The sequence below is a fragment of the Phyllobates terribilis genome, unplaced genomic scaffold, assembly GCF_046119375.1.
Source record: "Phyllobates terribilis strain yellow unplaced genomic scaffold, ASM4611937v1 Scaffold_4__5_contigs__length_816908805, whole genome shotgun sequence".
NCBI lineage: Eukaryota > Metazoa > Chordata > Amphibia > Anura > Dendrobatidae > Phyllobates > Phyllobates terribilis.
Window position 1 is genome coordinate 63,206,481 of NW_027362764.1, and position 27,591 is coordinate 63,234,071.

A 27,591-nucleotide genomic window follows, 5' to 3' on the forward strand; every position below is an offset into this window, starting at 1 on the left:
GGTGAGTTGTAGTTTTGAATGACACCATTCATTTTTACCATATAATGTACTGAAAAAAAAAATGGCAACAAAAATCCAAATGTAATGGGAAAAAAAAAAAAAAAAAGTAAAAAAAACCCTAAAAATTACGCAATTATTTTTTTTATGGTGTTCATAAAAATGAGCAAATCAAATTTGCATGATGATTCCCCAGGTCAGTATGATTACGGCGATACTAAACGTGATTTATTATAATTGTTATATATATATGTATGTGTATATATATATATATATATATATATATATATATATATATATATACAGTATATGTATGTGTATATATATATGTGTATATATATATGTACATTTTTATTATTATTATTATTATTATTATTTTAAGAGTTAAAAAAGTTTTTTTTCCTCTTAGAACTTTATAAACTTTGTGCCGCCTATGTATGTATGTATGTATGTAGTGTGTGTATATATATATATATATATATATATATATATATATACACTACATACATACATACATACATACATACATACATACATACATAGGCGGCACAAAGTTTATAAAGTTCTAAGAGAAAAAAAAAAACTTTTTAACTCTTAAAATAATAATTATATATATATTATTTTAAGAATTAAAAAGTTTTTTTTCTTTTAGAACTTTATAAACTTTGTGCTGCCACTTTTTTTTATTTTCTGGTGATGGAGTGATTGGTGAGGTAAGTGTTTTTTTTCCACAATGAGCTGACAGTTTTATCGATACTGTTTTGTGACCACTTTTTATTGTATTTTTCAAGGGTTGGGGGGAACGGAACAAAATAACACCAAATTCTAACATTTAATTTTTTGATTTTTTTTTTTACGCTGTTTGGCGTTTTGGTGAATTTGTTTTATATCTTCACAGTATGGACTTTTACGGAAGTCACAATATCAAACATGGGTTTGAGTTTTTTTTATTTTGTTATCATTTGGAAAGTGGGGGGGAGAATTTAAACATTTATATTTTTTTTTATATTTTTTAACTTTTTTTTTTTATTACTTTTTTTTTTGGTCCCTATAGGGGACTTGGACTCGCAGACTCTTGATCACTGATATTAGATACTACGGTATTGCAGTATATGGAGAAACTGACGCTCTCGTCGTTCAGCGAGTCCTTTGCTGCCATGGCGACCCATCAGCACCCCACGATCATGTCATGGGAGCATCAGCAGCCAAACTGTCACCCGCACCCTGTGACGTTCGATGGGAGGGGGCGCAGACATTTTTAAATTTTTTATTAGATTTTATTCTTTATTTTCTTTTTCCTGGAGGACGATTTCTCGTTTATAAAGACGCCTTTTATTTTGCCACAAAACTTTCATTGAAGGGTTTTTTTTTGTTACATTTTTTGTATTAGTCCAGAACCATTGCTGTAGCTCGGAGCCAAGTCCTATAGTCCGGTAGCCGGAGGCGGCAGTCAGTGATGGCCGCAGCGCCGCACACAGGTATATATGTGAGTGTGGGCGGTGACGTCACGCCGAAGATAAGCGCTGAGTGACAACAGGCTGTGTAACCATGGAGACAGCCACGCCTCTCGTCTGCAGTGACTTCCGCTTCCGGTGGTCTGTCCCTGAGTCAGTGGAGCCGGGATGTGATTGCGGCGGAGCGGAGAGTGATCAGGCGGGGGTAGGTGCGCTGTGGGCCGGACAGGAGCGCTCCAGCTGCGGGCACAGGGCCGCTGGTGATGCCCTCTGTGTACCGGGACTGTCAGCTACCACACGGGATCCCACATCAGAGCCATACACACGTCCCTATGGCAGCCATAGAGCCCTGGCCACCAACATGCAGCCTGCCCCAAGGCTCAGATACACAGCTGGTGGCCTGAAGAGCGAGACGCCTTATATCAGGCCCAGGTGCTATCTTCACAATGTGCTATTGTCAGGTGCCTCCCAATGTGTGCAGGGGCCGGGCCGACCCCCTTCCCTGCCTCCCTTTTTCTTTTGTGCGGGGGAGGGCCCGGCCGACCCCCTTCCCTGCCTCCCTTTTTCTTTTGTGTGGGGGAGGGCCCGGCCGACCCCCTTCCCTGCCTCCCTTTTTCTTTTGTGCGGGGGAAGGCCCGGCCGACCCCCTTCCCTGCCTCCCTTTTTCTTTTGTGCGGGGGAGGGCCCGGCCGACCCCCTTCCCTGCCTCCCTTTTTCTTTTGTGCGGGGGAGGGCCCGGCCGACCCCCTTCCCTGCCTCCCTTTTTCTTTTGTGCGGGGGAGGGCCCGGCCGACCCCCTTCCCTGCCTCCCTTTTTCTTTTGTGCGGGGGAGGGCCCGGCCGACCCCCTTCCCTGCCTCCCTTTTTCTTTTGTGCGGGGGAGGGCCCGGCCGACCCCCTTCCCTGCCTCCCTTTTTCTTTTGTGCGGGGGAGGGCCCGGCCGACCCCCTTCCCTGCCTCCCTTTTTCTTGTGTTCGGGGGGCCGCTTGCTAAAGATGAAAGCAGACTGCTTGGGTACAATCTCGTGCTGCCAGAACAGTTGTGAATGACTGACGGCATCTTGCCCCATTTGAGGGTCTTTCCCTGTTGTTCTATGTTTTGTTACTCTGCTTTCGGATCACAATTTCTGTATTCTGCCTGTTTGACCTGGATCCCTCAGTGTTCTTTTCTGTCTTTACACTTCCCTGGAAAACTGCACAAAGAAAATATAGAAAGGAATGGTGCATTTGTTTGACCTACGCTTCATTTAGATGGGACTCTGCTGGACCCCATTGTTGGGGGGATTCATCCGTGGTTTTATTTTTTCTGTTGACCAATGTTTTGCATGGGGGAAAAAAACAGACAGACCTTGTGCATTCAAGTCAATGGGACCCAAAAAAATGGCAGCACTCAGGTCAATTGTTAGGAGACGCATACTTTGGCTGAGTACTACAACCCTCATGATATTGGTTGCTGTCAGAATACATAAATGTCCTTTTATTCACCCTCAGGTTCCGGTATTGAATTTCAGCTCTTACTCGGAGCGACATTGAAAGATTTCATGTTGAAAAGATCGAAACCTTGGCAGCATCGATACTCTGAGAGGGAAGAGACGTTCGAGGGTCCATGATGTCGGAGTCTAATAAAGAGCTGGTGAATCTGGTGTGGGGAGAGAAGAACGGTAAAGGCCTGGTGGACTCCATCTTCAGCCGGTGGACACAAGGTGAGCGGTGTGGATGTGAGATATGAAAGGAGCAGCTCTTGTGTATCTATTGAACTGCTTCGATCCATCCTGTGTTCAGGATTATAGCGGGGTTTTTAGTTTCCTCTTTATGCTCCCTAAACTAAGCGCTGCCTGGGCTGCTGCTGTGCCTGGCGTTGGGCGGCGACTGCTGCTGTGCCTGGCGTTGGGCGGCGACTGCTGCTGTGCCTGGCGTTGGGCGGCGGCGGCTGATGTGCCTGGCGTTGGGCGCTCCTTGACTTATTGGTTACTGTCATTCCCAGTGACTCCTATGCTAATATAATACCAGCTCCCCCGGCCTCCTCTCATTTTATTGGATCTTGCAGACTTATTTGTCGTTATACTATTTCTTTTAAGGATTTGTCTTCAGTGACTCAGAACCGACGGCTTTGGAGCAATTTGAAGGAGGTCCATGTGCTGTAATTGCACCGGTGCAGGTAAGTTAATGGGCTGGGTCACTTGAATGTTAAAGAAAGCTGCTTTATTTGTAATGACTAGAGATGAGTGAACTCTAAAGTTGGGGGTTCATTCCGGACCCTTAGTGTCCAGTGCTGAACTCCGAACATGGACTCCTGAAAGTCCGTTTCACGGTTCGGGGAGGAGATAGATTTTTCCATCTCCAAAGTCCGGGTCCCCCTTGATTTCTATGGGGTTCAGGTTCCAATTTGGGTACAGTTCTGGTACCCTGACCGAATTTTGGACTAAAGTTCGGTTGAACTCAACGAACTCGAACTTCCATGGGTCCGCTCATCCCTAATGACACAACCTCCGCGTCACGTGAATTTTCGCCTGGTTCTGTTCTTTTCAGCATTGGGTTGTCATCAAGCACTGCGATGCAAGGGGTTGATCACACTGTGATTGACAGCTCCTTGCGGTCACGTGATCGCTAACATTAAAGGCAGCCATTCTCTATAGCCATGTAAGGGGCAGATGTCTAATGTATATCAGGGTCTTAATTCCCACTTACATCCTGGAAGTAACGCTGCGGAACAAGCTGCACAATCAGAAACAAAGAGGTATAAGGAATACACTAGGCTAAGTGTGTGACACAATGCTACACATCTGTAAGGTACTAGGATCAGTATGGGACTGTTTTTTTTTGTTTGTTTTTTTTAAGGTCCCTCTATAATCCCTTTAAAAGGAATCCATCAGCATTTAATCTACGAGCAGCATGATATAGGAACATAGTTTCCAGCGATATATCACTTACTAGCCCATGTGCTGTAGTTTCAATACAATGAGTGTTTTATCAGCAGGAGATTATCACTGCAGCACTAGATGTCTTGTGACAGGCAGTCTAGCTAATCTGATTGGCAGTTTGCTGGCAGTGTACACATGTAGCTGCCAATCAGAGGTGTGGGCGGAGTTATACACAGCTCAGCATTCTGAGCACTGCTACAGCAGAGAAAACAGGTTTTTTATCAAAACCACACCAAGCAGCCCAGTAAGTGATGCATCGCTGGAATCGCAGTCTCTGCCCCTACATCATGTTGCTTTCAGATTCCATAGCATAAACCTGATGACAGATTCCCATTAATGATTTATTGCGGGAAAACCTCAATAAAAACCTAGCGACTATAATCCATCATGTTTTGAGGGTATTTAATCACCTCTAAGTTGATTATTGTTTTGGAGGTTGTTTAATTTCCTTTTCTTTTTCCTTTTTATAGGCCTTTTTGCTAAAAAATCTACTTTTCACTTCCGAGAAGTCTCACTGGAGAACTTGTCAAGGTAAATTCTCTCCCCATGAAGCGAGCAGATGCCTATTAACTACTGAATACAACGGGGTCGGGACATTCAGGGGGTTAATTCCCTTAATATCGTCTTCTCCTTTGCTCAATGTGAAGCTTTCACAGAAATCTGGCCAGACGGGTTTGTTGGACAATACCGCCCGGCGGCCCCCATTGAGAGCTTTGGGGTTGTTAGGCAGTGAATGCCTCATTAATGACTTGTCCGAGAAGATGCAGCTGATCGGCCTAAACCTGGCATTGAGCTGACAGCAGAGAAGAATGGAGTCACTTGGCTGCTCTCGTATCTGCACGTCCTCTGGGCCCGTGGAGCTCTTGAGAGGGATGGTGTTTTGGGGGTGTTTTAAGGGCTCCACAGCAGTGAGGTGGTCTCTAAAGATGAATTATTGTGTTAAGTGATGGCCTACCAACCACCTCCACCTACCCCCACAATCTTGAGAAGAAGCCACCGCTGCTTTCTCTTCCTCTGAAGTCGGTCCAAATTAGTTAAAAGGGGCCATGGTTGTCGGGGGTGCCGTTCCTCACTGTCCTCAGGTTTAGGAGGGTCCCAAAGATCAGACCCTCACCAATTATGAAGTGACTGCGAATCCTAGAATCCAGCGTTAAGAATTCACGCTGCGCTGGACCAATGTCCAGAATCGGATAGACCCTTGCAATGTACGTAGCAGAAGTGAAGACTTTCCTGGTCCAGCTGCCACGGAGGATCCAACCATGGATGGCTCAGCTCTGGCCATCACTCCTACATGATGGGAATACCTCTGTAGGGGTAGAGTAAGGCCAGGAACACACTTTTTGGGGGGTATTGCAATATTACCATGTGCTCACCTTTATGACCATTTCTTTTTTTTTTTTATGCTCTTGTCTTTTATGTTGATTTGCAGAAGATGATCAGAAGGACATCTTATGTCAAACGTTCAGCGACATTCTGGAGATGACCGGCATGAATAATGCCAGCTCGTACTGCCTGGCTACGTGGCAGAAAGGGAAGACCAATCCGTCACCAGAAAGGGAGCTCCCCGCAGAAAGCAGCCAGCCCGGAGATCAGCCCAGTAAGTCTGTCTTCTCCATGCCTAGTCCTGACGTTCTCCACTTACCATCATCAGATCACATCTTTGGCACATTCTCCCACAGGGCAGTGAATGGTCTTTACATGAGCCGTGTATATACCTATTGTACATTGTCATTAAATTCCCTTTCGGTTAAAGGGGGCTTCAGACTGCAGGCATTTCGAGGATTAAGATAGGGGAAAATATGCTGATTGCTGTAGATTCGACCCACCCCCTTGGTCCCGAAAAGTGGGGCTCTGCAGCATCTTGTAGGGAGGTGTGCAATATTACTAGGGGTCTGACCTCCAGGACCCCTACGGACTGAGATTAGAAGGGCTGCAGTGCTGCTATTTTTTCCTTGCACAGAGGAGCCCCTTGTGTACAGTTACAGAAAAAAAAGTCAAGGCAATGCATTGCTGTGACCCCTTCATGCTCACTATCAGGGGGATCCCAAATATTGATTCCTTATGTCAGGGGTGGGCAATTAATTTTCCCGAGGGGCCACATGAGAGACCGTGACTGTTGTAGAGGGCCGAACCAATAGGCTGAAATTCAGCTCAATATTAATATAAACATAATATAATTTATATTATTATTGTATAACTCAATATTGAGCAGAGTTAAGTATGCTGGCATCCCCCACATACAGTGTGAGCCCCCCCCCGCACTGCCTCCTATATCTAGTGTGAGCCCCCCCCCCCCCGCACTGCCTCCTATATCTAGCGTGAGCCCCCCCCGCACTGCCTCCTATATCTAGTGTGAGCCCCCCCCCCACACTGCCTCCTATATCTAGCGTGAGCCCCCCCCGCACTGCCTCCTATATCTAGTGTGAGCCCCCCCCACACTGCCTCCTATATCTAGTGTGAGCCCCCCCCCCCACACTGCCTCCTATATCTAGCGTGAGCCCCCCCCGCACTGCCTCCTATATCTAGTGTGAGCCCCCCCCCACACTGCCTCCTATATCTAGTGTGAGCCCCCCCCCCCCGCACTGCCTCCTATATCTAGTGTGAGGCCCCCCCGCACTGCCTCCTATATCTAGTGAGCCCCCCCCCGCACTGCCTCCTATATCTAGTGAGCCCCCCCCCCCGCACTGGCTCCTATATCTAGTGAGCCCCCCCCTGCACCGCCTCCTATATCTAGTGTGAGCCGCCCCCCCCGCACTGCCTCCTATATCTAGTGAGCCCCCCCCCGCACTGCCTCCTATATCTAGTGAGCCCCCCCCTGCACCGCCTCCTATATCTAGTGTGAGGCCCCCCCCCCGCACTGCCTCCTATATCTAGTGAGCCCCCCCCCCTGCACTGCCTCCTATATCTAGTGAGCCCCCCCCCCTGCACCGCCTCCTATATCTAGTGAGCCCCCCCCTGCACCGCCTCCTATATCTAGTGAGCCCCCCCCCTGCACTGCCTCCTATATCTAGTGTGAGCCCCCCCCCCGCACTGCCTCCTATATCTAGTGTGAGGCCCCCCCGCACTGCCTCCTATATCTAGTGAGCCCCCCCCCGCACTGCCTCCTATATCTAGTGAGCCCCCCCCCCCGCACTGCCTCCTATATCTAGTGAGCCCCCCCCTGCACCGCCTCCTATATCTAGTGAGCCCCCCCCCTGCACTGCCTCCTATATCTAGTGAGCCCCCCCCCCCTGCACCGCCTCCTATATCTAGTGAGCCCCCCCCCGCACTGCCTCCTATATCTAGTGAGCCCCCCCCTGCACCGCCTCCTATATCTAGTGAGCCCCCCCCGCACTGCCTCCTATATCTAGTGTGAGCCCCCCCCCCGCACTGCCTCCTATATCTAGTGAGCCCCCCCCCGCACTGCCTCCTATATCTAGTGAGCCCCCCCCCTGCACTGCCTCCTATATCTAGTGAACCCCCCCCCTGCACCGCCTCCTATATCTAGTGAGCCCCCCCTGCACTGCCTCCTATATCTAGTGAGCCCCCCCCCCTGCACTGCCTCCTATATCTAGTGAGCCCCCCCCCTGCACCGCCTCCTATATCTAGTGAGCCCCCCCCCCGCACTGCCTCCTATATCTAGTGAGCCCCCCCCGCACTGCCTCCTATATCTAGTGTGAGCCCCCCCCCCGCACTGCCTCCTATATCTAGTGAGCCCCCCCCCGCACTGCCTCCTATATCTAGTGAGCCCCCCCCCCGCACTGCCTCCTATATCTAGTGAGCCCCCCCCCGCACTGCCTCCTATATCTAGTGTGAGCCCCCCCCCCGCACTGCCTCCTATATCTAGTGAGCCCCCCCCCGCACTGCCTCCTATATCTAGTGAGCCCCCCCCCCGCACTGCCTCCTATATCTAGTGAGCCCCCCCCCGCACTGCCTCCTATATCTAGTGAGCCCCCCCCGCACCGCCTCCTATATCTAGTGAGCCCCCCCCCGCACTGCCTCCTATATCTAGTGTGAGCCCCCCCCCCCGCACCGCCTCCTATATCTAGTGAGCATCCCCCCCTGCACCGCCTCCTATATCTAGTGAGCCCCCCCCCGCACTGCCTCCTATATCTAGTGAGCCCCCCCCCGCACTGCCTCCTATATCTAGTGAGCCCCCCCCCGCACTGCCTCCTATATCTAGTGAGCCCCCCCCTGCACCGCCTCCTATATCTAGTGAGCCCCCCCCCGCACTGCCTCCTATATCTAGTGAGCCCCCCCCCGCACTGCCTCCTATATCTAGTGAGCCCCCCCCCTGCACTGCCTCCTGTATCTAGTGAGCCCCCCCCCTGCACCGCCTCCTATATCTAGTGTGAGCCCCCCCGCACTGCCTCCTATATCTAGTGAGCCCCCCCCCGCACTGCCTCCTATATCTAGTGTGAGCCCCCCCGCACTGCCTCCTATATCTAGTGAGCCCCCCCCCTGCACCGCCTCCTATATCTAGTGAGCCCCCCCCTGCACTGCCTCCTATATCTAGTGAGCCCCCCCCTGCACTGCCTCCTATATCTAGTGAGCCCCCCCCTGCACTGCCTCCTATATCTAGTGAGCCCCCCCCGCACTGCCTCCTATATCTAGTGAGCCCCCCCCGCACTGCCTCCTATATCTAGTGAGCCCCCCCCCGCACTGCCTCCTATATCTAGTGAGCCCCCCCCCGCACTGCCTCCTATATCTAGTGAGCCCCCCCCCGCACTGCCTCCTATATCTAGTGTGAGCCCCCCCCCCCGCACCGCCTCCTATATCTAGTGTGAGCCCCCCCCGCACTGCCTCCTATATCTAGTGAGCCCCCCCGCACTGCCTCCTATATCTAGTGAGCCCCCCCCGCACTGCCTCCTATATCTAGTGAGCCCCCCCCGCACTGCCTCCTATATCTAGTGAGCCCCCCCCCGCACTGCCTCCTATATCTAGTGTGAGCCCCCCCCCCGCACCGCCTCCTATATCTAGTGAGCCCCCCCCCCCCCGCACTGCCTCCTATATCTAGTGAGCCCCCCCCGCACTGCCTCCTATATCTAGTGAGCCCCCCCCCCGCACTGCCTCCTATATCTAGTGTGAGCCCCCCCCCGCACTGCCTCCTATATCTAGTGAGCCCCCCCCGCACTGCCTCCTATATCTAGTGAGCCCCCCCCCCGCACTGCCTCCTATATCTAGTGAGCCCCCCCCGCACTGCCTCCTATATCTAGTGTGAGCCCCCCCCCCGCACCGCCTCCTATATCTAGTGAGCCCCCCCCCGCACTGCCTCCTATATCTAGTGTGAGCCCCCCCCCCGCACTGCCTCCTATATCTAGTGTGAGCCCCCCCCCCGCACCGCCTCCTATATCTAGTGAGCCCCCCCTGCACCGCCTCCTATATCTAGTGAGCCCCCCCTGCACCGCCTCCTATATCTAGTGAGCCCCCCCCGCACCGCCTCCTATATCTAGTGAGCCCCCCCCCCGCACTGCCTCCTATATCTAGTGAGCCCCCCCCCGCACTGCCTCCTATATCTAGTGAGCCCCCCCCTGCACTGCCTCCTATATCTAGTGTGAGCCCCCCCATGGGCTACTGTATTAATCCTTCGGTTGTCTCGGTCCTCGGGCCACAGTTTGCCCAGCTCTTCCTTATGTCATCTCTTCAGCCGCCTTCACACTTCTCCGTCTTGTACAGTTTGTTTACAGACTGGGATTTCCGCACCGGCCGCCGGTGTCCTGCCCCGATCTCATCCTCCTTTATACTTATGGGACTGTTCAGCTCTGTTTAGGACACCGGTGGCTGGTCCTGAAATCACGGTCTGTACATAAATTATTCTTGAGAAGCCGGCCTAACAGACATGGCCGTACACTGGGAATAAGTCTGCCTGACGGGCTGCAGCTCTGCCGTACTATAGGGTGTCTCTGCCGCTTCAGTCATGCACATTAAACGTATATCAGCCTATTTCATCTAATGTGTATGGCGGCCTCATGACTTGCTGGAGCTGTTGGCTGTTAACATGCCCAATCCTTTTCCTTTCCATCAGAGGTCCTGCAGCTTCCTAGCCTTGGTATAGAGCGGTCAGGACAGACGCACATCGGCCTGACAAACCATTGACTTAATGCAGGACATCAGGGAACGCCAATTTAAAAAAAAATAGATATCTATTATTTATTTACAACTTGGTTCTGTAACTTTTCTACTAACAAGTGTTTTTGTGTGTTTTTGGGTTTTTTGTTTTTTTTTTTCATTCCTTTTGAGCACTTTTTCTTTACATCTGAGCAGTTACTTAATGGTGATTAAACTCTCAGAATAAATAGACGTCGTCGTTCCTTGCTGCAGGAACGATTCTAAAAGCACAGAAAGTCTGAAATTTGTCATAATTACAATTTGCGCATCAGAAAACTTCTTGACAGCCGATGAGTATCGACAAAAGGAGACTCCAAGCATAAAACAATTGTCGATTGTAACATCACCGGGGGCGGCTCTATTAGGAGGATCAGAGATTTGTCTTGGTACAATAGTGAACCTGAACACGGTTCATTTAATTGCAAAAACTCCATCATAAGTGGGAAATTGCAGAATGCACTGAGAATGTAATAATTATTAACCAGTTAAAGGGATTCTTCCCTGGGAATTTAAAGTGCCTCCATTGTGGCATCTCCACGGGTTGTCTGGAATTGCAGCTACACAACATAGAATAGGGATCAGGTGCAATACCAGACATGGCCTGTAATCAGGTGAGGCGCTGTTTAATGAACGCGTGTTTTCTTACTAATTATTGCATCTATTACTCCTCCTAACGTTCTGTGTAGTGACTAGATGATCGGCACCTGTGTCCCCTGCAAGGCAGAGCCGATGGGACTCTAAACGAGAATGTGCTAAAGATGATCTGTGTACTTTTATGTTGTTACTAATTTGGAAAATCAACAGCGCACCTTTTTCTCTACATAGTGCCGCCCCTCTGTTAATACTCTTGGAAATTTATGAATATTTTAATAACTGGGTGTTGCCATTGGCCATTTCCACAGGCGTGTCCTTGCTCACATCAAAACTGATTGGCCAGAATGGGTGAGGGCACACCCCATTGACATGGAGACACTGGTAACACCCAGTTGTCAATCTAGTCATAAATTTCCAGGAGGAATAGTAGAGGAACTTCACGGCTGCTAGAAAGGATGCTAAAAATCATTTTTGAGGTTCGTTAAAAAATGTCGCACTATTTTTGCTTTTACGGCTTCATTGCTTCCCAACAAATTGGCTATAAATCAGTGAGAGGAGCTCCGAAAAAGGCAGATTGTCGCCACTGAAAACGTTTTACTTGGAGATATGGGGTTTAATCTGCTGGTAAATGGTGTTACAATGATGCCTTACTGAAAGTGCAGCTGCCAGGAGAAAATGAAGCCATTTCTTCTCAGCAGCTGCTGGCTGTCAGTCATAGGGGCGGTGCATGGAGCAGCCAGGCAGCATTGTAATGCTATTAACCTGCAGATTAGCCCCATATTTGCAGATAAATGGCATTTTCCATGGTGATAGTTTCCTTTTAAACTCCCTGTAACACCGATCCAACTGATATATTCTCAGTTGCCTCATTCTGCAGCCAGTAGTAGAGCTTGTATACACCGCGTAAACTTTTTAATGAAAACCAACTGCAAAACTGGTTTTTAGCTCAAAATACATTTTAAATTAAAAAAAATAATTATATCCCAAAGGTGGACAACCCCGTGTTGACAACTGTTTTTCAGTTTCTCACCCTAGATAACATTTCTTATTTTCTTCTGAATGTTATCACTGATTTGTAGATAAAAGCAGCATGTGGTTTAGTCATATGTTTTATTTCGAGCTTCCCCTTTAAATGGTCACCTCCTCCTGACCTCCATGGGGTGACATGCTTATGTCTGTAGCTTGTGGCTTGTAACCTTTTTTTCTTCCAGGTGGATACATTTCCTTCTATTTCACTGTTGTACTGTGTGTTTTATGCGATGTAGTGCTGAATAGTGTCTTTTATGTGTAGCTGCCTTGGCTGCAGAGGAGATTGGCTTTGAGAGATTTCATGCATTAATTCAGTAAGTAACTCCATTGAAGCCTTTATACTGGGAGTCTATTAATATTGCATGTTGCCTGTATTTTGCTTTATTAGGCTGATGGACTACAAGTATGTCCCCCAAGCTGTAAACTTGAGTTTTTAAAGGAACAGTTAACGCCGAAAATGTGCAAAAAAAATAAACAAATCTCCAACACTTTCTCTTTAAAATCGTGTTGTGTTTTTTTAACTTTTTTTTTTCTTTTGTCTCTTTTAGAGACCTATTCCCCCACCCCTTCTCTCCCTGTATTTCTTGTTTAATCTGAACATTAATGTCTGGGTTCACTGTTCCTTTTAAAGACTGTTCATTTTTTTTTGTTTTCTTCTAACATAACCAGTAAATGTAAGTCCTTGAGATGTTTTCTCGTGTGAAGTTGTTATCCCTTATTGTGGCTCAGGATAAAGGATGCTGAAGACCCGACCTCCTGCTGCTATGGCTGGGATGGGAGTTTTCTCCTATTCCTTTTTTTTTTTTTTTTTCACCCCTTTAGATCCTGACCTAAGCACCTAAAGTGGGTTTATGGGAAAACTGAGTGTGATGTAAACACATGAGGGCCATCTATGAAGACCCCTCACCACAATTGTGGCATTATAGACGTATAGGCAAAAAAAAAAGATGTCCTAAATAAATTTCCTTTAATTAACAAAACACAACTTTTTTTTTTTTTTTTTTTTTTACTCCTGTATGTTGCTGCCTGGTTATTATTGGTCAACATTCTACAGGGGAAGCAGTACACGCCCACCAACCCCCAGAGAAGACTCTCTAGTAATGCCTCTTTGGGCTGATCATAAATTATAACCTTAACTTTACTTGTTAATATCTCCACAACGGAGAGGAGAAATTAAAAAAATGTCTTTCTCAGCTTTGCAGCCACTGTGGGGTGGGGGGGGGGGGGTGTGCTCCATTACCAAACAAAATAAAATCTGTATCTTGACAGCTGAAGGCGACTTAAGGTCTTACATTCACAATAGATCTTTTGTTGGTGAGATTCTTTATACTCTTAAATTCTTCTTTCAAATTAGAAAATCTTTTTTATGATTTTACATGATAGAGATGTGTGTGTGTGTGTGTGTGTGTGTGTGTGTGTGTGTCTCAAAAAAATAAAGGGAACACTTAAACAGAATATAACTCCAAGTAAATCAAACTTCTGTGAAATCAAACTGTCCACTTAGGAAGCAATACTGATTGACAATTATTTTCACATGCTGTTGTGCAAATGGAATAGACAATAGATGGAAATTATTGGCAATTATCAAGACCCACTCAATAAAGGAGTGGTTCTGCAGGTGGGGACCACAGACCACATCTCAGTACCAATGCTTTCTGGCTGATGTTTTGGTCACTTTTGAATGTTGGTTGTGCTTTCACACTCGTGGTAGCATGAGACGGACTCTACAACCCACAGAAGTTGCTCAGGTAGTGCAGCTCATCCAGGATGGCACATCAATGTGAGCTGTGGCATGAAGGTTTGCTGTGTCTGTCAGCGTAGTGTCCAGAGGCTGGAGGCGCTACCAGGAGACAGGCCAGTACACGAGGAGACGTGGAGGGGGCCATAGGAGGGCAACAACCCAGCAGCAGGACCGCTACCTCCGCCTTTGTGCAAGCAGGAGCAAGGAAGAGCACTGCCAGAGCCCTGAAAAATGACCTTCAGTAGGTCACAAATGTGCATGTGTCTGCACAAGCGGTTAGAAACCGACTCCATGAGGGTGGTATGAGGGCCCGACGTCCACAGATGGAGGTTGTGCTCACAGCCCAAAACCTTGCAGGACACTTGGCATTTGCCACAGAACACCAGGATTGGCAAAGTTGCCACTGGCGCCCTGTGCTCTTCACAGATGAAAGCAGGTTCACACTGAGCACATGTGACAGACGTGACAGAGTCTGGAGACGCCATGGAGAGCGATCTGCTGCCTGCAACATCCTTCAGCATGACCGGTTTGGCAGTGGGTTAGTAATGGTGCGGGGTGGCATTTCTTTGGAGGGCCGCACAGCCCTCCATGTGCTCGCCAGAGGTAGCCTGACTGCCATTAGGTACTGAGATGAGATCCTCAGACCCCTTGTGAGACCATATGCTGGTGCGGTTGGGTCTGGGTTCCTCCTAATGCAGGACAATGCCAGACCTCATGTGGCTGGAGTGTGTCAGCAGTTCCTGCAAGATGAAGGCATTGAAGCTATGGACTGGCCCGCCCGTTCACCAGACCTGAATCCGATTGAGCACGTCTGGGACATCATGTCTCGCTCCATCCACCAACGTCACGTTGCACCACAGACTGTCCAGGAGTTGGCGGATTCTTTAGTCCAGGTCTGGGAGGAGATCCCACAGGAGACCATCCGCAACCTCATCAGGAGCATGCCCAGGCGTTGTAGGGAGGTCATACAGGCACGTGGAGGCCACACACAATACTGAGACTCATTTTGACTTGTTTTAAGGACATTACATCAAAGTTGGATCAGCCTGTAGTGTGTCTTTCCACTTTAATTTTGGGGGTGACTCCAAATCCAGGCCTGCATTGGTTAATAAATGTGATTTCCATTGATGATTTTTGTGTGATTTTGTTGTCAGCGCATTCAGCTTTGTACAGAACAAAGTATTCAATGAGAAGATTTCATTCATTCAGATCTAGGATGTGTTATTTCAGTGTCCCCTTTATTTTTTGAGCTGTGTGTTTTTTATATATATATTAGTACGGCCCAAAGTTTGGACACACCTTCTCATTTAAAGATTTTTCTGTATTTTCATGACTTTGAAAATAGTACATTCACACTGAAGGTATCAAAACTATGAATTAACACATGTGGAATTATATACTTAACAAAAAAGTGTGAAACAACTGAAAATATGTCTTATATTCTAGGTTCTTCAAAGTAGCCACCTTTTGCTTTGATGACTGCTTTGCACACTCTTGGCATTCTCTTGATGAGCTTCAAGAGGTAGTCACCGGAAATGGTCTTCCAACAATCTTGAAGGAGTTCCCAGAGATGCTTAGCACTTGTTGGCCCTTTTGCCTTCACTCTGCGGTCCAGCTCACCCCAAACCATCTCGATTGTGTTCAGGTCTGGTGACTGTGGAGGCCAGGTCATCTGGTGTAGCACCCCATCACTCTCCTTCTTGGTCAAATAGCCCTTACACAGCCTGGAGGTGTGTTTGGGGTCATTGTCCTGCTGAAAATAAATGATGGTCCAACTAATCGCAAACCGGATGGAATAGCATGCCGCTGCAAGATGCTGTGGTAGCCATGCTGGTTCAGTATGCCTTCAATTTTGAATTAATCCCCAACAGTGTCACCAGCAGAGCACCCCCCACACCATCACACCTCCTCCTCCATGCTTCACTGTGTGAACCAGGCATGTAGAGTCCATCCGTTCACCTTTTCTGCGTCGCACAAAGACACGGTGGTTGGAACCAAAGATCTCAAATTCGGACTCATCAGACCAAAGCACAGATTTCCACTGGTCTAATATCCATTCCTTGTGTTCTTTAGCCCAAACAAGTCTCTTCTGCTTGTTGCCTGTCCTTATCAGTGGTTTCCTAGCAGCTATTTTACCATGAAGGCCTGCTGCACAAAGTCTCCTCTTAACAGTTGTTGTAGAGATGTGTCTGCTGCTAGAACTCTGTGTGGCATTGACCTGGTCTCTAATCTGAGCTGCTGTTAACCTGCGATTTCTGAGGCTGGTGACTCGGATAAACTTATTCTCAGAAGCAGAGGTGACTCTTGGTCTTCCTTTCCTGGGGCGGTCCTCATGTGAACCAGTTTCTTTGTAGCGCTTGGGTTTTTGCAACTGCACTTGGGGACACTTTCAAAGTTTGCCCAATTTTTCGCACTGACTGACCTTCATTTCTTAAAGTAATGATGGCCACTTGTTTTTCTTTACTTAGCTGATTTTTTCTTTCCATAATACAAATTCTAACAGTCTATTCAGTAGGACTATCAGCTGTGTATCCACCAGACTTCTGCACAACACAACTGATGGTCCCAACCCCATTTATAAGGCAAGAAATGCCACTTATTAAACCTGACAGGGCACACCTGTGAAGTGAAAACCATTTCCGGTGACTACCTCTTGAAGCTCATCAAGAGAATGCCAAGAGTGTGCAAAGCAGTCATCAAAGCAAAAGGTGGCTACTTTGAAGAACCTAGAATATAAGACATATTTTCAGTTGTTTCACACTTTTTTGTTAAGTATATAATTCCACATGTGTTAATTCATAGTTTTGATGCCTTCAGTGGGAATGTACAATTTTTATAGTCATGAAAATACAGAAAAATCATTAAATGAGAAGGTGTGTGTGTGTGTGTGTGTGTGTGTTTGTTTTATTTCTTTTTGTGATTAATGTAAATTTTTGAAGTCCAGTGATGTATTGTGCCGTTTTGAGTGAACCTGTAAGCAAATATTTCATAATCCCACGCTAGTCGAGACCTCTTTATTCTGAGATTTTGGACCTGTTTGACCTCCCCCCTCCTGATCATGGCCACATAGCACTTGGGATGAACATCATGTGACCAGGAAGATTTTCATCCCGCCAGAAGTGAACAATGACATTTTTTATTTTTTTTAATTGAATGACAGCAAGCCAAGATCTTGAAAATCCTGATATACGGGTTCACAAAGTAACTTTTGGTAGAGAAAAGTTATTCCCAACTTTTTCGTAAGGTCTCATTCAGATTTCTGTGATTTTCATCAGTGTTTGGTTATTTTTTTTATTTTTTTTTTTTTTTTTTTAACCATCAGTGTTTTTCATGTACTATAAAAATAAATATCAAAGAGTCTTCTCTTCGTTACGTTGTTAATCGTGGTCGGCGCACAGAATACTTACTGATGTCGTACTCTGCGCGGATCGAAAAGGGGAAAGTGTCCGTAATTCTGAGGCCCCCGAATCAGAGATAAACCGCACTGGAATAGCTAACATTTACAAATGCGAATGGCTCATAATGTGCGGCCCACATCTGTGCAACATTACACACGGGACAATGATTACAATTACCTAGGGAGATTTATTTGCTCCTTAATGAGCCGTTCAGTGTGGCTGGTTAGGGGCGATTACAGAGGAATGTGCCAGCGCTCCACATACAACCCACCAGGGGCGAAAAAAAGTTTGTGCTGGTCATACAGGTGTTTTTATTGGCTTTTAGCATCACAGACAACCCCTTTAACACCTACAGTGGGTACGGAAAGTATTCAGACCGCTTTACATTTTTCACTCTTTGTTTCATTGCAGCCATTTGGTAAATTCTAAAAAGTTATTTTTTTTCATTAACGTACACTCTGCACCCCATCTTGACTGAAAAAAACAGAAATATAGAAATTTTTGTAAATTTATTAAAAAAAGAAAAACTGAAATATCACATGGTCATAAGTATTCAGACCCTTTGCTCAGACACTCATATTTAAGTCACATGCTCTCCATTTCCTTGTGATCCTCCTTGAGATGGTTCTACTCCTTCATTGGAGTCCAGCTGTGTTTAATTAAACTGATAGGACTTGATTTGGAAAGGCACACACCTGTCTATATAAGACCTCATAGCTCACAGTGCATGTCAGACCAAATGAGAATCATGAGCTCAAAGGAACTGCCCAAGGAGCTCAGAGACAGAATTGTGGCTAGGCACAATAATCCATAATCCTTAAATGGATTTAGTTTGGGACTACCAGAAGCTTCCTAGACCCGGCCATCCAGCCAAACTGAGCAATCGTGGGAGAAGAGCCTTGGTGAGAGAAGTAAAGAAGAACTCCAAGATCACTGTGGCTGAGCTCCAGAGATGCAGTAGGGAGATGGGAGAAAGTTCCACAAAGTCAACTATCACTGCAGCCCTCCACCAGTTGGGCCTTTATGGCAGAATGGCCCAACAGAAGCCTCTCCTTAGTGCAAGACATATGAAAGCCTGCATAGAGTTTGCTCAAAAACACATGAAGGACTCCCAGACTATGAGAAATAAGATTCTCTGGTCTGATGAGACTAATATAGAACTTTTTGGTGATAATTCTAAGCGGTATGTGTGGACAAAAACCAGACACTGCTCATCACCTGCTCAATACAATCCCAACAGTGAAACATGGTGGTGGCAGCATCATGCTATTTTTTTTTTTTTTTTCAGCTGCAGGGACAGGACGACTGGTTGCAATTGAAGGAAACATGAATGTGACCAAGTACAGAGATATCCTGGATGAAAACCATGTGATATTTCAGTTTTTCGTTTTAATAAATTTGCAAAAATTTCTACATTTCTGTTTTTTTTTCAGTCAAGATGGGGTGCAGAGTGTACTTTAATGAGAAAAAAAATGAACTTTTTAAAATTTACTTTCCGTACCCACTGTAAGCCTGTGCTGTGATTAAACTGATATATTCCAAAAACTATATTATATATTTTACACACACCGTTGAAACCAGACTTTTCCATACACTATATAAATAGACACATCTGCATGTTTTTCTTATTGTCTGACAAGCTTCTCACAATAATTTGGTTGGAATTTGGGCCCATTCCTCCTGACAAATGACAAAACTGGTGTAACTGATCCAGGTTTGTAGGTCGCCTTGCTTGCACCTGCCTTTCAGTTTTGCCCATAAATTTTCAATAGGATTGAGATCAGGGCTTTGTGATGGTCACTCCAAAACATTGACTTTGTTATCCTTAAGCCACTTTGTTACCATTTTGGCATTATGCTTCGGGTCATTCTCCATTTGGAAGACCCATTTCCGCCCAAGCTTTAACTTCCTGGCTGATGTCTTGAGATGTTGCTTCAGTATTGCCACGTAATCTTCTCTTCTCATGATGCCATCTATTTTGTGAAGTGCATCAGTCCCTCCTGCAGCAAAACAACCTCACAACATGATGATGCCACCCCCATGTTTCACAGTTGGGATGGTGTTCTTAGGCTTCCAAGCTTCTCCCTTTTTTCTCCAAACTTAACGATGGTCATTATGCCCCAAAAAGTTCAATTTTAGTTTCATCAGATCACAGGACATGTCTCCAAAACTTAAGGTCTTTGTTCCTTTGTGCATTTGCAAACATTAATCTGGTTTTTTATGTTTCTTTTGGAGTAATGGTTTCTTCCTGGCAGAGTGGCCTTTCAGCCCATGTTGATACAGTACTCGTTTCACTGTGGATATTGACACAATCTTACCAGCTTCCACCATCATCTTCACAAGGTCTTTTGCTTTTGTCCTTGGGTTGATGTGCACGTGTTGGACCAAAAGCACGTTCATCTCTGGGACACAGAACCCGTCTCCTTCCTGAGCGGTATGAGGGATGGACATTCCCACCTTGTTTGTACTTGCGTACATGACATTGTATGATGCCTAGTAATATCCATAGGCGCCCACAAGTGACGACCGGATGCCACATCGGAACAGCACAAATCTGATTCCTCATCTCTACCTTTTTTTTTTTTTCTAAATTAACCCAATTTTGGTGATCCGGACTTCTACGAGCCAACTCTGCAGTGCCCAATGCCCATGTTGGTCCATAACTAGAATGATTTGACCAATATGGGTGACAACCCAAGGGCTTCTATTTTCTGGTTATATTTTAGAGGGACGTGTGTGCTCTGCGGGCTCGCCTGTGTAGACAACGCTGGTTTGTGCTTTGTTTCCACAGAAAACGCACGTTCCAAAGTTTTGCTGATCTTAAGGCGGCCATATGGGACGAGTATTCAATATGGAGGAACAAGTTCGGAGTGCTGCTCTTCTTGTACTCAGTCATCCTCACCAAGGTCGGTATTCACATTGTGCGTCTTGCAACTTGTATACATCTCTGAGGCACTTAAAAAGGTATTTCCATCTCCAAGGTCCTATCCCAATATATAGTAGGCGTAATAATAATAAAAATATTAGTAAATACCTCCAATTAGAAATGTAGTATAGTTCTTCTGATTAGCTATGTAGCTTACCCTTTGTGCAGGGCATTGCAGTAGCTTAGATATCCATGGTTATCACCACTCACACAGTGACAGTTGTTAGTTTTTTTTTAGTGTTTGTAACCATGGATGCCTAAGCTACTGCAATGCCCTGCACATGGGGTAAGGGACATGGCTAATCAGAAGAACTATACTACATTTCTAATTGGAGGTATTTACTAATACTTTTATTACACCTACTACATATTGGGATATGACCTTGAAGGTGGGAATACCCCTTTAGTGATTATTTATAATGTCTACTTATTAGTTAGCTCCTATCTGTTCTCTATAAATGTCTAAGATTGATTTCCCCTTTAAATGATACAACTGGGGCTGTCTGAAGCAGCCACTGGGGGAGCGTAGGGCAACATAATACATAAATATATAGCGCCGCCACCAGGTCGAGATAGAAGATGACGTCTATCTTGGCCAATTAACCCCTGCAGTCAATAACGATCACTGCATCTTAAGTGGTTAGACAAAGTTACTTAATTTGTGGATTGGTGGGGCCCTGACCACTGAGACCCCGATTAATCTCAGGAATGGGGCTTTAAAATGCTCCTTTGGACGGGCCACACACGCACATCACTCCTCCATTTCTTCTGAGTCTCTTTGGAGGTGGCAGAGCGCCGTACACCAGATCGGTAGTGAATTATTGGAGACGTGGCGCTCATTCATGGCCACCACTCCATTCTGAGACTCATTATCAGGATCTGTGGGGGTCCCAGTATTCGGGCCCTCACCGATTTACGAGTTGTCACCTTTGCTTTAGATAAGTGGTCCCTTTTTATAATGTTGGAAATAACTTCTCAAACTTTTAACTTTATTTTTTTAGATCATGGTGCTTACCTTTCGCAGTCCCATTCCCTGCAATGGATAGAATAAAATAATTTTAGGAAAAGGGAAAAAAAATATGGATTCAGTGCGGATTTATTGAGGATGAGATCCTGCAATCACTCCGGGCTGTAAACCTCATTATCTGACTAGGTCTACGCATGTAGTGCATTATTAAAGGGAGTCTGGCAGGAGCTCAATGGCTGCAAAGAGAGTAGTAGTTAGTAGTTTTATCCTTAGCTGACGTGCACTTAACCTTTATGGAGAAAAGGAGCCAGTTCCCAATATGCAAGTGAGGTGGTAAATCCTCAGGGGGGCGCTCTAGCTCTTACCTCCTACTAAACCTTCCTGACAACTCTCTTTTGGTCTTAGCTGACTTAGTTTCCCACTCCCATACTTCACTGTTATGTGCAGTGAAATCGCATACTGACCCTGTACCTGCCAGCGCTCCCTGCTATAGGAAATGGCCTCGCTGACATGTGCGGCGCTCCCTGCTATAGGAAATGGCCTCGCTGACATGTGCAGCGCTCCCTGCTATAGGAAATGGCCTCGCTGACATGTGCGGCGCTCCCTGCTATGTGTCATGGCCTCTCTGACATGTGCAGCGCTCCCTGCTATAGGAAGTGGCCTCGCTGACATGTGCGGCGCTCCCTGCTATAGGAAATGGCCTCGCTGACATGTGCGGCGCTCCCTGCTATAGTATATGGCCTCGCTGACATGTGCGGCGCTCCCTGCTATAGGAAATGGCCTCGCTGACATGTGCGGCGCTCCCTGCTATAGGAAATGGCCTCGCTGACATGTGCGGCGCTCCCTGCTATAGGAAATGGCCTCGCTGACATGTGCGGCGCTCCCTGCTATAGGAAATGGCCTCGCTGACATGTGCGGCGCTCCCTGCTATAGGAAATGTCCTCGCTGACATGTGCAGCGCTCCCTGCTATGTGTCATGGCCTCGCTGACATGTGCGGCGCTCCCTGCTATGTGTCATGGCCTCGCTGACATGTGCGGCGCTCCCTGCTATAGGAAATGTCCTCGCTGACATGTGCAGCGCTCCCTGCTATGTGTCATGGTCTCGCTGACATGTGCGGCGCTCCCTGCTATGTGTCATGGTCTCGCTGACATGTGCAGCGCTCCCTGCTATGTGTCATGGTCTCGCTGACATGTGCAGCGCTCCCTGCTATGTGTCATGGTCTCGCTGACATGTGCGGCGCTCCCTGCTATGTGTCATGGTCTCGCTGACATGTGCAGCGCTCCCTGCTATGTGTCATGGTCTCGCTGACATGTGCAGTGATCCCTGCTATGTGTCATGGCCTCGCTGACATGTGCGGCGCTCCCTGCTATGTGTCATGGCCTCGCTGACATGTGCGGCGCTCCCTGCTATGTGTCATGGCCTCGCTGACATGTGCAGCGCTCCCTGCTATGTGTCATGGTCTCGCTGACATGTGCAGTGATCCCTGCTATGTGTCATGGCCTCGCTGACATGTGCGGCGCTCCCTGCTATGTGTCATGGCCTCGCTGACATGTGCGGCGCTCCCTGCTATGTCTAACAGGACACTTAAACCTAACTTTGGCCTAAAAAATCATATCTTCTCTTAACAACGTCGTCTTGCTTGATTTTTTTGTTTTTTTTTTTAACCAGGGAATCGAAAATGTTAAAAATGAAATAGAAGATGCCGAAGAGCCTTTGATTGACCCTGTATACGGGCACGGCAGGTAAGGACTTCACTGTACCACACTGCTCTTGGTTATTTAAACCCTTATACAAATATATTAGGAAATTCAGGGTGTTTTCCTGGGAATGAGTTTTTTTTTTTTTTTTTTTTTGCCATTTGGCTTCAGCTAGTTTAAACGTAGCTGTTACATCCATTGGTCGAGCACTGCCTCTCCGCCGCTGTCCCAGTCTTTTTTGACAAGCTGTAGTGGACACATTATGACTTCAGCACATGTGACTGCTGAGTTTCCTGTGTCATGTACATTCACATCACTGATGAGCCCAGCGATTGTCTGCAGCAGTCACGTACACCATAGTCACAATGTCAGCGCTGCAGCCTGTCAGCAAAGACTGGAGCAGGGGTAGAGCTACAGCACCTGAGCTGGGAAGGGTGAATAGCTGGAAACGCACACTTTTTGAGGTGTGTATTTTAACCACTTCCGGACTGCCCGTAAACTTTACCCACCCGGGAGTAAAGTTTGATGTGGTGTGAATATGATCCGTGGTATTAACCTAACTCAGAAGTCTATTTATTATGTTTTAAATGTATTTTTTTCATATGTATGGGTGTGTTAATTAACTAAAATCATGAGTTAGTTCCCTTTGTTTTGGTTGGAGGCACCTTTTTAGAATACATTATTGTTATCTTTAGAACTTTTTTATCTGTAATCAATAAAGAAATTGTCACATAGGGATCAAGAAGTGTCATTATACCAGTAAAATAAAAAATTGTTATGGGATTAGTGTGATCTATATGGTAATAAACAGTCTCTGCCTTTTTTGTCACTGTCTATTCAGACCTAAACAAGTGCTGTGTACACAGTAATAGGAAGCACTGACAGTGCTTCCTCCTCCGAACCCAACCAGCAGTCATGTGATCGCTGTGTATAGCGAGGGCGCAGGAGACCCAGACAGCTCTGCTGTGCAGCCAGGAGGTGGCATTTCCCCTGTAACTAGGGCTAATGTACCTATCCCAGTGTCGGGGGAAATTGAGAGAAAAAAAAGTATTTTCCTTTATGACCTTATGGGGGGCACAATAAGTGAAATGAAATGGAAGTAAAAAATAAGAAAAGCCGCTTCCAATCCAAATCACTTTTACTATCCCTGCCCCCATTGTTAAAAAAAAAAACAAAAAAAGAAAAAAAAAAACCTTTATGTAATATGTAAGAATAATTATTGCAGAAAGAGTAACAAATTTTAAAATGTATTTTCATGGTCCTTTTGTGAAAAAAAAAAGTGTAAAATAGACGCATATTTCCTTTATTTTCCCACTGAGATTGGCCAAAAATACTATGAATATAAAACAAAATGAACCCCTACATATCACGAAAAAAACCTGCAAAAATTACTTTAATGTCCAAACGAGAGAAAAAATTATTCCGCATTCATAAAAAAAAGAAAAATATGATTGGTCAGGAACGGGCGAGGAGGAGGGTGGGGGTTGGGAGAAGGCATAAATAGCCTGGTCCTCGACTGGTTAAAGTTACTATAAATAAAATATATATATATATATATTTATTTATTTATAATTAAAAAAAAATATATTATTATTTTTTTTTGTAAATAAATTAATATTTCTTTTTCTTCCAGCCAGAGTTTGATAAACCTCCTGCTGACGGGACACGCGGTCTCCAACGTGTGGGACGGTGATCGGGAATGCTCAGGAATGAGTACGTTACATCATTTTCTTAGTTTTTCTACTTATCTGCTCCAAAATACTATAAGCTCTTCTGTAAGCTCTTCTTTTTTTTATTTTTGTTTTTTTCATCTACATTTTTTTGCATAAAAAAAGTTTTTTTCCGTCCGATTTTGGAAATTCGAAAGGTACAAAACCGCCCCAAAGACTGGTGACCTTTTATGAGGGAGTTCTTTAAGCTTAAAAAACTTATTTCTTGTTCCAAATTTCTCTGCTGGTTCAGATCTGTTTCCTGATATTATCTCCTAGCAGTGGATACTATATTAGACCAGAATCAGAATATTGTACTACTGCAGGCAGCCACCAGAGGGCAGTAGAGCCCCATTCAGTCACTATTTAGGGCGCCGATTGTAGCGGTGGTGACCTCGCTCAGGGCTTTTATAGGTCTGGAAAACCAGAGACAAACCTTTTTTCCATTTAGGTAATGCTTCACTGTCTGTTTTCTCCCATTATTAAACCTATTTTTTTTCTCCTTTTAACTACTAATGAAGCTTAAGTGTGTTCCGCTCCAAGAGCCGAGGAGATGCAGGAGATAAGAAATTGTGTGTTTTTAATCTTTTACTTGGCTTTTCACTTTAATGAAAATGGTTGAGCGGATGGAAAAAATAAGAAATCATATCCAACTTTTACCCATTTGTAGCAGATCCAGTATTAACGGGTCTGTGTTTCTGCCGGAAGTGGGGATAGTCTTTCCTCTCTGCTCCTGCTTTCCTCTTGTCAAATTGTATATAGGCAAAACAAAGAAAAAAAAAGTTTGGAGCAGGCAATCCACTAGATAGCGGCAGCTACAATGCATTCTGAGGGGAAAGTTCCAGCCCCTATAGTGCTGTCAGAATGCTGATTAACAGGAACTGTCCACAGAAAGAGTGAAGGACAAGTTACATAACATTAGAATTGGGGCAGTTTCTGAATAGACAGATATATACACCAGAAGCAGGTTTAACTTGTTGCGAGAGTGTGAGGACGACAAGGCCATAGTTCTTCTATAGATTTTGTCTAAAAGAACAGGAAACTCCACCGAACTACCAACAATGAAAACCTGTAACCTCTCCAGTGTCCAGTTTAAATAAAAAAATAATAATAATTTTTTTTAGATAATCTATATTATAATTTTTGTTTATCTAGTAGTGTTTGTTTGGGATGGTCACTAGGGGGCAGTGTGATAAAATGTTATTACTAGGAGTAAACTGCGCTCAGCACTGCCATAAACCGGAACATGCCGAAAATAGAAAGCTCCGCTATGTAGCGCATGTGTTTAACCCTTTCCAGCTCACTTTTTTCGAACACTTCCATCTGTCACAGCCATTGTCTTGTTTTTTCTTGTATTTTTTTTTTATGTATGTGACAAGTTGTGTGTATGTGTGTGTAAAAAGAAAATATATATATATTTATTGTGTGTGTGTGTGTGTGTGTGTGTGTGTGTATGTGGCAGCACTCCAGATAGATGCAATTCTTAGAAAAGATGGACTTTATTGAGCCCAAATGGCAATGTTTCGGTTAACAGTCAATCATCAGGCATTGTATTAATCAGTCTCAAAGTCTGATTTTAGGCTACACTGTAGTGGAAGAATATGTAAATGGTTTATTGTTTTCATCCTTATTGGACTTTTTACCACTCGGTCTTGCTGGCCTCTTTCATCAAAACATGGTAAAATTGCTTTTGGTGCAGATACCAGTGTAATCTAATCAGGATCTGTATGACTCTCCTGCTCTGTAGCGTGACATCCATCGTGCAATGAGTGGTTCCTTTTTGTCAGCCAGAACTATAGGCACTGGAACTTTCTTTCCTTTAATTCCCAGCATTTATTGCACCTGCCATTCTGTAATTACTTACATTGAATTAATAGCTTGTCTCTTGTGTGCTATGATAGGGCAGGGGTGGAGAGACAGCAATCCGCCCCCGGGCTTCCTATTCAGAGGGGCTTGTTAGTATGTCCGTCCCCCGCAGTTAGTATGCGCCTTCTCCCTGGGTAGAGGGGCGACGACGGTCTATCGCTCGCCTGCGCTTTTGGAGGGGAAGATTACGGCCCCTGCCCCCTCCTGGCGGAGGTGGGAGACGGCGGATGATCCATACTCCCCAGTGCTTTCTATTCAGAGGGAGACATTGGTATGCCTACCACACATATGGAGGAGGGAGATGATGGCCCCTTCCCATCCGCGCTTCCTGTGGAGGCAGGACACTATGGGCCCTTATCACCCATGCGAACAGTGGAGGAGGGAGACAATATTGCACACCCCAGCACTTCCTGTGGAGGGGAGAGATGACTGTCAATTTGCTCTCCCTTCTTTCAGAGGGCGAGACAACAGCCCGTCCCTGCACTCTCTGTGAAGGGGGAGACACTGGCCCTCTGGAGGGGAAGATGACTGCCCCTGCACCCCATACGGAGCTGGAGACCGTGTCCCGCCCCAGTGCTTCCCAAAGAGGGTTGGGTGGGGGAGACAACAGTCTGCACGCCCCAGTGCTTCCCTCGGAGGGGAAAGACGGTGGTCTGCCCACCCCACATACACACTTCGGAAGGGGAGATGAGATGACTGCACACCCCTATGCTTCCTTCGGAAGTGAAGACTAGACAATGGCCCACCCTTGTGCTCAAAGTGAAGGTGGAGACCGGCCCATGCTCCCTGCGGAAGGGGAGACGACTGACTGACTTATCCGTGCTTCCTGTAGTGGGGGCAACCACGGTCCGCCCACTCACCCATGCTTCCTCTGGTGGGGATACGATGGTTCGCTCGCCCGTGCTTCCTCTGGTCGGGAGACGATGGTTCGCTCGCCCGTGCTTCCTCTGGTGGGGAGACGATGGTTCGCTCGCCCGTGCTTCCTCTGGTCGGGAGACAATGGTTCGCTCGCCCGTGCTTCCTCTGGTGGGGAGACGATGGTTCGCTCGCCCGTGTTTCCTCTGGTGGGGAGACGATGGTTCGCTCGCCCGTGCTTCCTCTGGTGGGGAGACGATGGTTCGCTCGCCCGTGCTTCCTCTGGTGGGGAGACGATGGTTCGCTCGCCCGTGCTTCCTCTGGTGGGGAGACGATGGTTCGCTCGCCCTT

At 46.4% G+C, this 27,591-nt stretch overlaps 1 protein-coding gene across 3 annotated transcripts in view; it reads left to right on the forward strand.

The window, feature by feature from the left end:
• Positions 1–1,529: 1,529 nt before the first annotated feature.
• MINDY3 (MINDY lysine 48 deubiquitinase 3) overlaps positions 1,530–27,591 on the forward strand; it is a 106,905-nt gene continuing 80,843 nt past the window's right edge. For 2 of the 3 annotated variants that reach the window (XM_073677421.1, XM_073677423.1), the window contains exons 1-9: positions 1,530–1,656; positions 2,941–3,152; positions 3,528–3,607; positions 4,841–4,901; positions 5,800–5,967; positions 12,343–12,394; positions 20,011–20,125; positions 22,782–22,855; positions 24,444–24,523. In XM_073677421.1, coding sequence (XP_073533522.1) covers positions 3,056–3,152; positions 3,528–3,607; positions 4,841–4,901; positions 5,800–5,967; positions 12,343–12,394; positions 20,011–20,125; positions 22,782–22,855; positions 24,444–24,523 — 727 coding nt within the window. In that variant the 5' untranslated portion in view covers positions 1,530–1,656; positions 2,941–3,055. Of the gene's footprint in view, positions 1,657–1,730; positions 1,884–2,940; positions 3,153–3,527; positions 3,608–4,840; positions 4,902–5,799; positions 5,968–12,342; positions 12,395–20,010; positions 20,126–22,781; positions 22,856–24,443; positions 24,524–27,591 lie in introns of those variants that run through there. The other variant, XM_073677422.1, reaches the window with a different exon arrangement.